At 35.9% G+C, this 17,178-nt stretch overlaps 1 protein-coding gene across 1 annotated transcript in view; it reads left to right on the forward strand.

Moving 5' to 3' along the window:
- The window catches only part of KIF6 (kinesin family member 6), a 178,916-nt gene that overhangs the window by 39,494 nt on the left and 122,244 nt on the right, over positions 1-17,178 (forward strand). The window contains exons 7-9 of the mRNA XM_075089133.1: positions 3,814-4,020; positions 9,777-9,920; positions 13,628-13,714. Coding sequence (XP_074945234.1) covers positions 3,814-4,020; positions 9,777-9,920; positions 13,628-13,714 — 438 coding nt within the window. The remainder of the gene's footprint in view (positions 1-3,813; positions 4,021-9,776; positions 9,921-13,627; positions 13,715-17,178) is intronic.

Genomic DNA, 17,178 nt, shown 5'->3' on the forward strand with positions numbered 1-17,178 from the left:
CAGTGTTTTGATGATTTAAGGTAGTTAACAATTATATTAAGATAGATATCTTAGGCTCCAGCAAGGTTTTGGACTTTTCATGACCTTGTATTCCTTGATGGAAACATCTGACTCGAATGCTTCTTGCAATATGGCTGGGCTGCAGGCTCTCGTTTAAGTAGAAATCACCTTCTTGCAACTTTTGTGTGAAGAGATTTAATTGTTTAAGTCACAAAGCCTTTATTTAGTTTATTTAATTTCAGCAAACACAGGTATATCCCGGTCCTGGAGAAAAGGGAGCCTGGGTTGTATGGCTTGAAATATCTCTTGTGCATATTTTCCAAGGTCAAAGAAAACACTGGTGCTTTACAAAATCATGGTCTTGAAAGAAATGTTATTGAATTGCTCTTTTACCATCCCACAAATGGGCAGCAACAGACGACCTGGCATTAATTCCTCTGTAGTGTTCATGTGATATCACAAAGCATCTGAAGTCTGCTTATGTGGTTTATGATGTCACAAAATTCCTGGAAAAAATTATTTCCTTGTAAGTAACTGCAACTCCTCAATTGTCCTATATATAACTTTCACAATAGCAACCATCTGCTGAGAGCCAGGCCACTCCCCTCTTTCTTTTTTCCTTCATCACATGAAATTAGTGTGAGGATGATTTCATATACATATGGTTTGAATATCACTAACAAAGCCAAAATGAACTCTGAAAGCCACTAAAGGAACCTTTTAGTAGGCTCTGAGACACTGTCCAGAGAATTTTGTTTGTTTTCAGTTTTCAAACTTTCTGAACAGCTGAATGGTGATACTGAGAAGTGCACACGTAAGAGCAAAAAAAACCCAACCAAACGAAAAAGGCTTATTTTTGGACTGAAGATGCTGACAAGTTGTCATTTCTGTTGCTGTGTGCTCTGCATCTTCTTGTGTGGTAGAAGTAGCAAAGTGTGGGGGATTATGACTACAATTAATATTTCACGATCACATCCCATTTAACAGTTTAAATTTTTATTGCTTTACACTTCCTGCAAGAGTTCTAATAGAGCTTTCTATGTACGGGAACTGCAAAGTGGCGATAGAATCATATTGTAAAAGGAGTATTGGTATATTGATTAAAGCATGGTTCTACTCTGAAAAAGGTCTATAAAAATAGCAGTTTGGGATTCTAGCCAATGACTTCCAAATCAGTTTCACTCATTTTACATGAAAAAAGAAGTTGTGGAGAGAAAAGCGTAGGAATTTCTAATGACCAGTCCAGCAGAATCTGCTCGGAACATGGAAAAATAAGTTGTGGCTAGTGTATTGCTATTATAATAAAGACCTAATAGGCCAAATATTGCCCGGGCCTTTTGGAACTCAGAGTCCTGGTATGATTTTCTTTTATGCTTTATTTTTTTGCCTCTGTTGGTGTTAAACAGGTGTGACTAAAAGCACATTTTAAAATACAAGAGGGTTTGCTGCATAGTGAAACTTAAGTTTTCTTAAGAATGCTTATTCTAAAGTATGATGATTTCTTCTGCTTCTTCCATAGCAACCTTTACTTTGTGCTTCCACAGTTAGACCTGTATTGATATTTGATCTGGCTTAGACTTGTCTGCAGTATAGTGAGACTGATGCCATGAATGTAGTGTAAAATGTCCTCAAATATCAATTCTGTTGTCCTTGAATATTAAATCTGTTGTGGATTTGGGGATGGAAAAATAAAATATCCAGTCCTGCTTCACAGAGCTGCAAGTAGTAAAATCATAGCTCTCCTAGTAAAATAAGTGAAGCTGGCTCTGATTATTCATGGAATCGGAATTGCTGAATAAAGTACATTTTAACAGCAAATAACTTTTTCTTAGTATAACTGCATTTCAAATAAGTTTGGGAGTATTTTCTTGCTTGACACCTTTCCCTGAGCCTGTTTATTTTCATTCCCATGCTAAACTCACTGCCCCTTCATTTGTTCAGCTTCACCTCTGAAGACAGCAATAGCATGTGACTGCACTCTGATGCTCATTTCACAGGATTGTGAAATAATCCTTAGAAACCAGGCGGTTAAGCAGAGCCAGTGACTTGCCTATGTTATTCCAAAATTCCTTGTCTGTATAAACTAATGATGAAAAATCTCCCTTTCTCTCTGAGCTTGGCTTTATTAGGTAAAGCAGCTCAAAATAAAATAGTGCTAAGGCTGTCATTTCTTTACAGAATTTTTACCAACTACAAGTGTAGCTGTTCCTACACAGCACGTACTTGTTCACACACTGTATGCTGTCATTTTCAATTATTCTAGCAGAACTGCTTTCTACAGCTGTGCTGTGACCGAATCAGGAAACTGATCCAGTTCAAATATCTATGGTTTGCAGACCTTTTGTGGTTTTTTTTGTTTGTTTGTTTTTCCTTTGAGCTGAATCAGTTCCCAAAACAGCTCAGTTGTGCTGGCACTATTAAGGCTAGAAAAAAAATTCTGGGAAATTGAAGGGGAGACAATTCAACCAAGAGGTATGGCTGTTCATATTATTCCTGGTAAAGGAATATTCAGCTTGCAGTCTTTTTGTTAAGAGCTGTCCTTTCTGGATTAACAATACCTTCAACACCTGCAACAAGCAGGCTATTTTAACATCTAGAATGTTTCATACCAAAGCAGACTATGGAAAAAAAAGCAACATGTTGGTATATCTAGTCTGAATCACAGGGTATGCCTGGGTAAATAATTACTCTAGAATAACAGAGGAATAAAGTGTAGACAGATTAACATATACAATTTAACCAGAATTTTTTGAATCATCTTTTTAAATAGCTATAAAGAAATATAGATTTAGGTGCTAACTGAACAATATTTATTTATTAATGTATTTCACTACCCTATTTTTCTGCAAGACAAGTATTTATGACCTGATAACAATTTAGTAATACTTGGTATAGTTTATAAACAAAATTATTATTTGTATGGTAAGCCTATATTCTCAAAAAATATTCTAAAGCTTTAGCTATTTATAAAATGAGGATACTAAGGAATTCTTTGAGTTTTAAGTTTCCAACAACAGCTTGCTATAACTAAATGAAAGAGGCTTTAGAGGCTTAAAGTTTTTCATATACATTGTTTAAGAAAAGAAAGGTGCATGTGTGATGGCGTGTGCTCATTTGAAATCTAAAATTAAATATGAATGCTGTTTAAAATTTTCTGTTCTGCATTTCAAATATATTGGTGACACTGCTGGAGTCATACTAAAGCTGTGCATGGCTTAAAATTCACCAAGATTTTCTATGTATCTAGTTAAGCAAGTATGGCAGTAGCTATTCCAAATCAATATATTTAAAACCGAACTTTTCATGAAAATGTCATGCCACAAAAATTCTGATACTGATTTGCCAAGTTAAATATTTTCATTAAAAGTAAGGAAAATGTGGAAGTCTAAAGCCTTATAGAAAGTCCTAGTCTTAATTACACTAGTAGCTATCTAGGAAAAAAAAAAATAAAAGCCTTACCAATGAGGATATTTATAACCTCTTGGAGATCAGGAATTAGTAACTTTCCTCCAATCAACATGCCCTTTTCTAGTATTCCTCGGCATAGTAAAGCCAGCTGCTTTGCTGGTGTACTCACTTTAGAGTATCTTGGAACAAGGATAGTTGCTTGCACTATAATTTGTCCAGATCAAAATTATCCACTTATTTGGCCAGAATGTGAGTGCCAGGTAAATCCTTTTGTGTTCTTGCATATTTATTGCAGGTGCAATAGCTAAAAAACTGGTGATTTCAATTGCCAGATTATTGAGCTATAAAAAACTGAATTTATTTATTAAATGAACATTGAGGACTCTTCCTTTCTTTTCATTGTAGACACCAATGAATCAAGCCTCAACCCGATCTCACTGCATTTTCACTATTCACATCTCCAGCAAGGAACCTGGATCTGCAACTATCCGACGCTCCAAGTTACACTTAGTAGACCTTGCTGGATCAGAGCGTGTTGCAAAGACTGGAGTCGGAGGTCACTTATTGACAGAGGCTAAATACATCAACCTGTCATTACATTATTTGGAACAGGTAAAATTGGAATAGAGTGAAATATTTCTCCCTGTATTACATTCCTGTTTAGCAATGTGCAATGGTTTGGAAATCTTGATTCCAATATTCAGTTAGTCTTAGGATATTTATTGCAGTTTCTTAAAATGTTTGAGTTGATAGCTCTTCCTTTGAAATACCATCATTTAATTTAGGAACAGTAAGGGTATAGGAGATATACAGGTTAGTATTTAAAAAATAGTTTTCTTGTTTTATTTGGAATGCTAAGGATATTTACAAGATTGCAGCTGTATTTCTGCTAAAAATGTTCTCTGTCACCTTCTCCCCCTTCCCCAGCTGGGATCGGGATGTATCAGTCAAGAATCAGTGGACTAAACTGATTGCTTTTTATGTGATTCAAACATTGTAAAATGGTAAAATATTAGGCTCTCATGTTGTTTTATTCCTCTACCAATGTCAATCTTCGATCTCTTTGAGACAGGAGTTAAATTTGTTAATGTATTTGTGGAGTAACTACCATAATTGGCTATATACCAATAGGACTCATAGATGCAACTACAATAATAATAAATCTCCACAAAGCTTTATCGTTCAGCTGTTGTTACTGAAAAAGTTTTAGCCTGTTGATTTAATGTATACTGAAATCTCTATCCTCCTTTCACTGTTGCTTTATATTTTCCTCTTCAGAAAAGGCAGATATTGGGAAAGTAGATTAATCCTTACTAATCATACTAATTTTTTTAAAAAAGAAACGAAGAATTAGTTAAAATAGCAGTGGTGAATTAAAACTTTGAGGACGAAGTATTCCAGTAGAAAGGTTTGGTTAACAGACCATGATTTGTTATTATTGTTATTTATTATTATTATTGTTAATAATAATTATTAATATTATTACTATTGGGGACGTTATTATTTTTCCTCCACTGATCTGTTATAATAATTTTCCATTCACAACTGGAAAAACAAGATGTTGCATCTTTATGACCCTTGTAGTTTTTATGAATGTGGTAAGTATGGTGGTGAAGGCTGTTTGCACTCACTCATATCTTCTTTTCCAGCATCTCTTCTTTCCACCAGGTTTATAGGCATTGTCTGTATTCCATTGCATTCCTTCCTTCCTTTCAGATTAGTATTCGTGGCATTGCTAAGAGATACTTATTTATAAAAACTTAGTGTATGTTACATTTATGTTTCCCTGATCTGCTGTGATGTTTTGTAATCTAATGCTGTAAAACACCAAGCAAGGGTAAGAAACATTTGGTAATCAATGAAATCTATTTTGTGGGTGCTGTCTTATTAAGCTGCAATCACTGAAGTTTTTCATGTATGGATTTCAGAACTCACACCTGTAAGAGAAATTGTTCTTCCTAAGATTGCATACTGTTTTCACAGTACAGTTCACACTCTTCTGTTGCCAGAAATTTGTTATTTTTTGGAATTCTGCTGGAGAATACAGTATTGTTTCCTAAGGCTTCGTTAGAAATTCTTATATACAAAAATAACAGGTTTGTGAGGCTGTCATTTCCTGGGAGAAATAAGGAGGTGGGGGAGTACAAAAAATTCACACTAATTCAGACTTGTCCCTTTTAATTTACACTCCAGTATATGTGTTAGAAAAATTTACAGTTGGGGAAATCCATTAAACGAGAAAATTTTCTGGGTGTCTATATGTGAAAATTCTTTAAAATTATGATTGGGAAATATAACTGATTATTCCTCTTACTGGGAAGAATATTTTTCTTTTTTGTGTTGTGTGTTTTTGTGCTAACATGAACTATATCTTACATTTTATTTAATCTACAATCAGAGCTATTTCATCTGTCCAAAGAAGAAGCCTAAGGCACAGCAGGTGGCAGTCAGTCATTTACTATTACACTGAATTTTTTTCATACCCCCCCATTTGTTTAAATTTTATGTTGAAGAAAAATGTCTGTATTTTAGTTGTACTCATGGCAAGTGATAAGGATAAATGATTCTAAAATGGATCTCTTCAGAATAATACAATAGGATCCTTCCTATTTGCTGTATGATTTTTATTTATTTATAATGCAGCATTGCATGAGCTTCTGCGAGATTGAATTTAATAATCTGTGTAGTGTGTTTTGAGATACTCAGGTTTGAAGTGCTGTAGAAGCATAAAACGTTAATGTTTTGTCATGCAACTTTTCACTCCTATTTTAGGATAAATACAGTTGGAGATAAGCACATTAGATTCTGTCTGGGATTGTGTATTATTAATAAAAATATTTTCTAATACTGAATAAAAGGCCACTGAAGACAATAAAAATACCTTTTTGTTCAGTGGGCATTGGGCCATTCACTCCTGACCTTGCAGTGACTAATATTAAAGTACAAGGAGTCCTCAAAATCAGCTTATTTACAAGCTCAACTATTTAGTTACCTACTGGTGTTTAGTGTTGAGTTATGCCATTTCTAAACACCTTGCATAATAAAATAGTCATTTAAAATGATTTGTGTCCAGATGACAATGGGAACACGGTTCTGTGTTACCACACCTGGTCTACTTGTTAAATACCCACAATGAGTTAAAAAAAAAAATCTTAAATCAACGGCACTTTTTCTCCAAGTGGCCTATATATCTAGAGTGAAATGAGGATGAGATAGTGTCATGCAGCTGACCTGCAGTGGCAGTAGGGACAATTCAGTTTTAGTGTCCACAGCAACTTGATGCATGGGTGCTCTTCAAAGTCCCTACTACAATATCCAGGTAACTATTGTCATCTGTAAGAGGTAGTAGCATGTTATGGAATTACAACTGCTTTTCTGTGCATGTGTAGATGTTCCCTTCTGATACACAACCTAGGGTATCCTGGGCCAAACGCAGAGTTACAAATTAACAGTGACACAGCCACATGATTTGACACTATTAGTAGAATTAGAATGTTATGTATGTATCTCCTCAAAATTATAGACTACAATGTTCCCACTGCTTTGACGAATGTGCCTGTTAACTGTCATTTAACACATGCTCCATTTAGGGAACACCAAAAGGTTTTCTTGATTAGTGAATGATTGCTATCCACACCTACTGAAGTTTTTACTAATAAAATTTGAAATCACTGCCAGCCATCAAATGCTGTATTTATTCATATCCTGTAGAAAAAGTAATTTTCTGGTTTTGTTATTTCCTAATTAAAATATACAGACATTACTGTAATAGAAAAAAAACCAAGAACTTTTTAATAATTTAAAGTGAAATACATTAATTTGTTTCTGATTAACAAATCATTATTTTTGGGGTGAATTATTTCCAGCGAGACCTGTAGTATATACCAGAGACAAGCATATGTTGTCCAAAAAGTAAGAATACTTGTAATCAACTACAAGACAACAGCAGTAGAGTTTGGACTTTTTGCTGTAAGGACCAGAGCTTAAGCTGATAAACTCTGCTAGAAATGGGAGGGGGGATGGGAGACTTAATTGACAGAAATCTGAAGAGTAGAGAGATGTGTGCAGGAATCTGGAAGGATTCTGGATATGGATCAAAGGCAATGTCAGACGTCTTGTAACTGCAGACAGACAGGAGAAAAAAGGAGACCTCTGGATCAGGCATATGGCTTCAGAGTATGTGATAAACTAAACTGCAAGATATCGATGTAGTTGATAGCTCTGTACCTGCAAGCGATGCACCCCAAAATCCTCATCTCCTGAGGATGCTCTGAGAACATGTCCTGGCTGCCTGTTGGCATGAGGTACTGGTACAAATCTATTCCCTATATGAAGTTACTGCCTGCACAAAGGATGTGGGCAGGAGCCGGGACACTTGGGCACACTTCAGATCATATCATAACCACTTCTGAGTCTTAGGCCTTCCTTTATGCTTAATAATATCTCCAAATATTTCAGTGAATGGTTGTACCTGCTATATGCTATTATGTTTCTTATAGGATGCAATTTTACAAAAAAGTTACAATAGTTCTGACAGCTTCCACTTTTAAAAAATAAATTAGGTCTTAAAATGGTTTTTTGGACCCACTCAAAATGAAATTTTCTGCCTTAAATTATGTTGGTTTAAACCAGCATATTACAGTCCTGGTTCAGTACTGTTGTTATGGTCTTTTAAGATTAGACCTATCAGTATTAAAAACAAACCAAAAAACCCCACACCAAACCCCAAACCCTTTTTGTTTTATATAAAGAGGATAATAAGACCTTCTTTTTGACCATGTGAAAATGAGACAAGATTGTCACATTTGGTTGGCTATTAGAAAACACAGGTTCAGATCCTGTACAGGTGGTCTCAGTCACTTTGTGAAAGAAGATCACTTCCCTCTCCTTCAGATATCTCCTTTTTCTATTCCAGACTCCTTGACTGGATTGTAAAGATTGATTTAGGTGAGGTTTTACTAAAGGGACATAAAGTCATCATCTTCTGTGTTATGTGACTCTGTTAACAGGACAGTGCAGTGGCTGTCATCGTGAAAGCTGGTCACTTAGCTTTTCAGTGTCAGTGGGGGGGCATTCAAATTCTACCTGGGCTACAGACTTCCTGCATGAACTTCAGAAAAAATGAACTTCTTTATAACACAGTTCCCATTTCTAATGGAAATAACATGTCTTTCCTCTGGCTCTTTTCCCATGGTGTCTGTTCAGGTTGTAGTCTCTGTGTGGCAGAGTCTGGGAGTCTGCTTATTGATCTATACACTAGACTACTATGAGGGTTCTATGCAATATCATGAACGAAAAGAGATATAATGTGTTTCCATCTAACAGGTTGTAATATAGGAGATTTGAAAACCTTGATCCAGGAATGGATTTCCCGATTCCTTTAAAGATGATAATTTTCATACAATACATGCATCCTTCTCAGGGCTACCAGTGTAAGATTTATATTAAGAAATTTTACCTTTCCGAAGACCTTTAAGAAACCTAGTGCCAACAAAAAAGTTTCTATTAAATTTTCAAAAGTAACAATTTTCTTAAGTGCAGCATAAACAAAATATATGTTTGTGTGTAACATTTATTAAAAGAAAAACAACTCCTAATCATTTAGGAGTTTGCACAATGCATATAGCTACAGTTTTTCAGTACAATGCTTGGCCAGTTAACAGTTCAAATATATTATATCACAACAAATCATGGAGTAATCTAGCTTTTTATTTAATAATAATTAGGTCCCATAATGTAAACAACTGAGAGGGAAACTGAGAATAGTAGGTGTACCATTTCCTTTCTGGCCAAGACATGTATATTCTAAATGGAATTATTTCTCTCCAGCAGTACATTGTAATTGTGCACCCTTTTATTTGTGTTTTACTTTTCAAGGCATTTTCTCAGAAATAAATGTATTGACCCCTCTAAGAACCATATGCTTTAAGAATGTGTAATTTTAAAAGCATGCTTTAGCAAATATTAAGGAATTTTTTACCTGAATACTATCTATACTTTATTATTATGATAGAAAAAATATGAGGAAGATTTCAGTAAGGTCCTTTGTTTAGGAAAGTCTGTGATTTTTAGTTTATTGTGTTCAGTTTCTGTGTTGCTGAGAGGCTGTAAAGCTAGGGTATGATAAAATTAAATTCATTTGGTCTTTCAGGTCCATCCTCTACAAAGACATATAAACATGCTGAAATTTAAGTTGAAATTATTTCAATAAAATCAGTGGGTTTGCGTTTGCAGCTAACCGGGTGCATGAGCATAGTTTTGTTATATCAGAAGCTTAGGTTCCTGAGCAGATTGGTTTTGTTCTCTTTCTGTGTTGTCATTAATAGACACATAAATTCAAGTCTTTTTCATTTTTACTATTGTTTCAGGTAATAATTGCCCTTGCAGAGAAAAACCGGTCCCACATCCCTTACCGAAACTCTATGATGACCTCAGTGCTAAGAGACAGCCTGGGAGGAAACTGCATGACTACCATGATAGCAACACTCTCTATAGACAAAAGAAACATAGATGTATGTTATTTCCATCTATTTTCAACAAAAATGTTTTTACTTCTCTAAAGATCCTGTTCCCTTGACTTTTATTACAGTTTGCATTTCAAGTGTGTATGCTTTTATTCCTATCCTTACAAAAAAACATTTTAACTTTGTTTCTGGGAGGCAATTTCCTCAGTAGAAGTTGCAGTAGGATGGGGGCAAATCCTTTTTGTGAGATGTGCATTACTCTAAGTAATCTCAAGTCAAGGAGCAGTTGGGAAACAACTTGAACTAGTAATTAACCTTTTTTTTTTTTAAAATTTACTGTTCTTCTGGTGAATGAATGTTAGACTTATGAAAAGGCATTTCCAAGGATTTTTCCGGGGGACATATGGGTAAGATCTATACACAGATTACGGATCACACTGAAGGCCTTGGCAGAACTTCTGTAGACTTCTTTAGAGTTGAGATTTCATTGAGTATGGTAGACAACTGGAGAGTTCATTGAGAGAGAGAGGGAACTGGGCGGGGTGACTTGGAATTTTTGGAAATTTTTCAAATAGTTTTATCTCTCTTCACCAATTTCCTGCACTGGAGTTATACGTAGTGATGTTTTCTTCTCTTTGTTTACCAAAGTGTGTTGCAATGTGAATACATAGTACCTTGCTCAAAGCCATTTATGATCTATTTATTTCCTGATTTTCCATAACATCAAAGCACTGTAATGTGAATAAACAAGAAAAAAATCTGCTAAGACTAAGACTGTTTTCTGAAATACAGTGGAAAGCATTATACTAAAAGCATAATTCATCTAGTTGAAGACTTTTTTTCTTTACAAAATGGACTTTGTTGTTAAATGAAAACAGATTTTTCAGACTTGTAAACATGTAATTATGCAAGCATAATGTCTGGTTACAAATGCAACTGGATAAGTTTGTTAATACATTTTTTTTTTTCAGGCGTGTGGGATAAGCACCCTTTCGTATATCAGTTCTTCAGGTGTACATATCTCACATTGCAATCTGGGGTTCTTTTTTGGGATTGTTTAGCCCAAAGAAATTATCTAGAGTAGGCTACTGACAGCTTTCTTGTTCTTGATTTAACATATACCATCTACACAACAGAGCTTCTTCTCCAAAAATAAATAGAAATGTCCCTACCCTGCTCCCCAGAATCCGATATGTGCGAGTCATATTAGGACAGATGTTAAGTCAATTACTAAAAGTTAGAAAATTAAGATAGCTGCATAATTTTAATTTGGAATCCTCTAAGTCATTATACATAGCTGTGTTTAGTTCACTTTTGTATTTGTTTTTTTCCATTGGATATACATTTCAATCATAAAGGAAGCGCAAGACAGATTTGCCCCCCAGTATGAATTGAAGTTGTGTAATAAAAGTAACTTTTTAAAGTCCTAGATTTGTTCCTTGCAATGAAAGCAATGAGGCACAGAATTCAAAGTAGGAAAGGGCACTCTTATGAAGAGAACTGCTAGATTATTATCTTAGAGAACTAGATTGTATTCCTACTTCTGTCAAAGAGTTAATATACAACTACTCACCTCACTTATATTACACTTTTTGTGCTAGTTTTGTAGAGTGCTTTGAAAGATCTTGATTCTGAGTTGTAGATATATTAATTATTATAGCTGTAACTGAAGTGGAATGGAAGCTGTTTTGAACAAAAGATCATATAATAATCAATTTTTTTTTTGTACTTTTGACTTCAGCTTCCTGTCTGTTTAATCATTCCACCTACTTGCAGCAAAACAATAAATAGAGGTACTGTAATGATAAGCATGGCAGAAAAAAATTGTTAAGGAATTAGTAGCCATCAGCTTTAATTATCATTTTGATGGCATAGATCATAAGCTTACCTGTTGAACACTGAAGACTGAATTGACTAGCTACTCATTAATTTAACATATGCTTCACACTGAACAAGGTAACGAGGTCTGGTGGAAATGTATGTACGTGTACTGTACATATAATTGTACTTAATACATGTATAGAACATATTAGCTAATCATCATAACACAGGAACTGTACAGCAGAGGTAAACAGAGAGTCCAGCTCTCTTAATTGTAAGGCCTTCCTTTCCTTCCCTTGAAAACTCTTCTTTGATTCTGTGTGTACATCATCAAATCATACAATGTCCTGAGTTGGAAGGGACCCACAAGGATCATCAAGTCCAACTCCTCTCCCTGCACAGGACAACCCCAAAACTCACACCATGTGTCTGAAGGCATTGTCCAAGTGTTTCTTGAATATCGTCAGGCTTGGCGCTGTGACTGTCTCCCTGGGGAGCCTGTTCCAGTGCTCCACCACCCTCTGGGTGAAGAACCTTTTCCTAATATCCAATTTAATCCTCCCCTGGCCATTCCCTCAGATCCTGTTGTTGGTCACCAGAAAGAAGTGATCAGCGCAGGAAGGGCAGCCTTACTCCTCCCCTTGTGAGGAAGCAGTAGGCCACGATGAGGTCTGCCCTCAGTTTCCTCTTCTCTAGGCTGAACAAACCAAGTGACTTTAGCTGCTCCTCATGAGCCAGCCAATGGTAGTTCTGGTTTCAATCTATTTCATATTTAAGATGAAGGTCATGGTGAATCATATCCTAGAGATGCCCATTTCTTTACATTGGCAACAGTAGTATCTTTCATCATGCAACCCTAATTCAGATACCACACCTGCAAGCACTGAAAGAGACAGAAGTCCTATGGAAAAAGGAGTATGTGATCATATATTTAAATTGGTATTTTCATGTGTTGGAGGACTGGAAACTGCAGAATTTGATTCTGAAATACAAGACTGTAGCAGTAGTAAAGTTCTCTTAATGCAGGCATTATGTGTAAATTCTTACATTTCACATGCAGATTGGCACATCACAGAAAATTTTATCATACAGTTTATCAAGCGTCACTGGAACTTCTAAGACTGGTGCATGCCGTGTTATTCTTTGAGGTAACTGAGAACAATTGCTGGCTTTTTATTCATTAGGTAGATAAGTTCCCTAGCAGGGTCTGGCATGTGAGTATCGGCTGATCTCAAAGGACGGAACAATACTTGGGGATCCTCAGTGTCATTCTGTGCCCTAGATGAGAGTATGCACTGGTTGTCACAGAGTTTCCTCCACAACCTCAGCCTTGTATCTTCTTTTTTCTTTTCTACATTCCTGCCCTCTTGCACCTCATCTTAGCTCATCTGACAATTTTTGATCTGGTATCATAGTCCTCCTCCTGTATGTCTCTTAGTTCCAAGTCTCCCAAAATTTTTCTCATTTGTCCTGGACTTCCACTCTTCTTCCCTTTATCTTTTTTCCCAGCTTCTTTTGCATAGGCTTCCCTAGTCCCTTTCTCATTAAAAAAAAAAAAAATAAAAATTTGGTTTTAGTTGACCTTTGCATTTTCTCATAATACAAAATTTTTTACCTTCTGAATAGTGCGGCTTTCTCATCCTTTAGTGCCAGCTGGGGACTCATTTGAAACATAGTTGATCAGGGGATTGACTAGGTCAATAAAATACATACTATGATTTGACTGTTTAATATGTCACTGTCATTAACATGCTAACTTATTTTTCATTAAATATTGTTGTTTTGGACTATGAAATGGTAGATTAGTTCTGTAACATATCCAAAAAACCAGAAACTTAGTTCAATTACTTCATTAGCAGTCTGTTCTACTTACCTGGTGCAAAGCTAACTGACTTTATTTTTTTTTCTCTCTTTCTTTTTTTTTTTCCTTCTAGGAATCTATATCAACCTGCAGATTTGCACAGCGAGTTGCTCTTATTAAGAATGAAGCAGTTCTTAATGAAGAAATTGACCCCAGACTGGTGAGTTGACTGGGGAGAGAGGGAAGGAGATTGCTTTTTTCAAGTTTTAATAATAAATAATAGTCAAATGGATGTTGAGGATTTTATACTGAATCATTCCATTAAATTGTTTTTAGATGCAAGTTCCAATTTTTTATAATAAAATAACTATTATTTTTATTTTTTTCTTTTAGACATAATTATAATTAAATGGACCTTTATAAAATCCCTAACACCTTTCTCAGCTCTTAAGGTATCTGAGGAGCAATGGTCACTTTCACCATTATCTTTGTGTTGCTTCTGTTAAGGTGTTAGTTTCTAAATCATAGTCACAGATAACTGAATGTCCCTAAAACTCCTAAAAATTCTACTAAGATTATTTAGTCACTTGATGGAGGTATGCCGCTACACTGAAACTGTTCGTGGATTAAAAAGCTAAGAAACATACAGCTACAGTCCTTCCTTGAGATTGGTCCAAGGAACACTTTAGCTAGGAAGAAAGAATTCTGTGAAGTTAGCATTAAGAAAAAAGGAAGACAAGTAAATGAGATGTAGAAATAGGACTTCCACACTAAAGCATTAGGCTGATGTTCATATCCCAAAGAGTCATGGAGGAGCTCTGCAGAATGCATTGAGGATTTAGGAATTACAAAGAATCCACATTGGTAAAGCACGAAGCATTGCCAAATAAAGAAAACAAGTTTCTTCTTTTGTTGTGCCTAAAAAAATGTGCTTTATTTTTTCTTTCTAGTATTTGGTTAGTCTTTCCTTTGAAAGATTTTATATGCCTCTAACTTGTTACATACTAGATTTGCTCAAAGGTGTACTTTGTAATTAAATTCTACTATACTAAGGCCTTTGTTAGTTAATTTAATGTCGTTTTCTTCATTACCTGAAAGATTTATTTCCTTTGTAAATATTAAGTGCACCTATGAAGGATTGAATAATTCAACACTGTATTGCAGATAATGATAGTTACTGGACCAGCTGGGTTGTGTGCTGTATATCAAAGTTGTTTTCTGATATGGGAAATGTCTGACTAAGGTTACACGAGTCATGCCAAAGCTGCATGTATGGATATAATGAAGAAAGAACTACGGATGCATTTCAGCATACCCTCTGTCTCTGTGACAGAGACATCAGATGAAAAATAAGTTCACGTTAAGCTATTATGTTATTCTGTTTATATATAAAGAGGCAATATTTAAAACATAGTTTTTAACAACAGAATTATAAATTTGAACTATAGCTTTTCACCTCTAAAAATATAAAATCTGAATGAAATATCCTAATTTCAGTGGTCCTGTATGTTTTATGATATACTAATCGCATGGTCATCCTTTTTAATGGGCAAAATTATTACCGTATTTCTAGATTTCTCATGACTAATTTGTAATTACAAGTTTTATGTATGTTGTTCTCATATGACCTTCTGAACTGGCTAGGAAACGCTTTCCTGTTGAATGCCGGACTGCAGAATGCTAGGTTATAAAACATAAGAAGCATTTCTTGTCTATAAATTGGGGGATTAGATGGTTGATTATTTCATTTGTTGTTACTTGATGGTAATTAACATATTTCAGTTACTGTTAATGTTTGAGCTTTTATTTTCTTTTGTCTTGTGAAGTTCAAAGGGAATAGGAGATTTGTCAGGTTTTCTGCTGATTTTCTTATTTTATTATTAGTGTTTATATTTTTCTTTCCAAACAATTTCTAACACTAACAGCATTACAAAAGAAAAAAAAGAGCCGCCAAATAGTAAACAAAGAAACCCAGTAGCACTGAACAATTTCTTCATTTCTGTCTGTCTGTCCTTTTGGTTTTTTTTTTCCTTTGTAGGCTTTATAGTAGCAAATTATGCAAAACATTTCTTCAATGGCCACAGAAGCCTTTGATTGAGGTGGAACACATGCAGGCTCCTGAATATTTACTACATCCTGTGGGGCTATACTCCATGAGTTTGGTATGTCTCGCTCTGCAGGATCATTTAGCAAGTAAAGCAATAGTGGACTCGTGAGAGTTAGAAAAACATCCCTTTTTGTGGAAAAGGCAGGGGAACACAGGTACCTAGACTTTATATGGCTCTGTGCTCATTGTGGAATTTGTTGCCCATTTTAACGACCTAAAGTATATTCCCAGGGTGCAACCTGACTATTCAGTAAAGTGCTGGATTTAAGATTTTTATCATAAAATCAAGTGCCATTTTTTACAGTATTTATCATCTGTAAGTTGAATGCATGCTTTATAAAGAGAGTCATAATACCTCTTGATAGCTCTGAGTTAAGTCTGACTGTTCTGTAAACATTATTCTTCATAATGGAGAATTCCTGACTGTGAATCTTGCTAAGAAGATGAACTTGCACCCATTGCACTTTTTAAGAAACTCAGCTTTGAACCTCTCTCACTCATGACCAAAGGATTTAGTTTAAACTGAAAACGAAACTGTTGAGCCCAAATTAAATTTAGTCTCCTCCAGCATTCATTTAAATAGGGATTATAGGGATGCTGTTTACCACTGCAGGGAGGAAACACGGGCAGCCAAAGCTCAGTTGGAATTGAAGCTGGCCAGCACTACGAAGGACAACAAAAAGGGCTTTTAAAATACATTAATGGCAAAAGGCAAGCCAGAAATAACATTGGCACGTTGCTTGATGAGAATGGTCACCTCACAAACAGGGACATAGACAAGGCAGAAACATTTAGTGCTTTCTTCGCCTCAGTCTTCTACACCAGTGGTGGGCTCTGGGACCCCCAGAGAACCATGGCTAGAGAACTATGACTGTGGGAATGGTAAACTCCTAATAACCCCTGAACTTGTGCAGGACTTGCTGCTCCAGCTAGGTCTCTAAAAGTCAATGGGGCCTGATGGGATCCATCCAAGGGTACTTAAAGAGCTGGCTGATGTCATAGCAAGACCTCTCTTAATGATTTTTCAATGCTCTTGGGAATCTGGAGAGGTGCCAGTTGACTGGAAGCTGGCAAACAGTGTCCCAGTCTTCAAGAAGGGCAACAGGGATGACCCTGGTAACTACAGGCCTGTCAGTCTCACTTCTGTGCCTGGCAAAATTATGGAAAATATTATTCTGGGAGTTAGTGAAAAACACCTGAAAGACAACACAGTCATCAGTCCCTGCCAGCATGGGATCGCAAGGGGAATGTTCTACTTGATTTCCTTCTATGACAAGGTTACCCACCTAGTTGACCAAGGGAAGCCAGTCAATGTCATCTTTCTGGATTTCATTAAAACATTCGATACTGTCTCTCACGGTATCCTCCTGCACAAAATGTCCAGCATACAGCTGCATAAACATGTAATGCAGTGGGTGAGCAACTGGCTGATGGGTCTGGATCAAAGGGTTATCTCTTGCATGCAGGACTGGAAGGAATACTAATTAGATTTGCTGATGACACAAAATTGGGAGGAGCTGTTGACACTTTTGAGGGCAGAGAGGTCCTGCAGAGAGATCTGGACAGACTGGAGAGCT

The sequence above is a fragment of the Phalacrocorax aristotelis genome, chromosome 3, assembly GCF_949628215.1.
Source record: "Phalacrocorax aristotelis chromosome 3, bGulAri2.1, whole genome shotgun sequence".
NCBI lineage: Eukaryota > Metazoa > Chordata > Aves > Suliformes > Phalacrocoracidae > Phalacrocorax > Phalacrocorax aristotelis.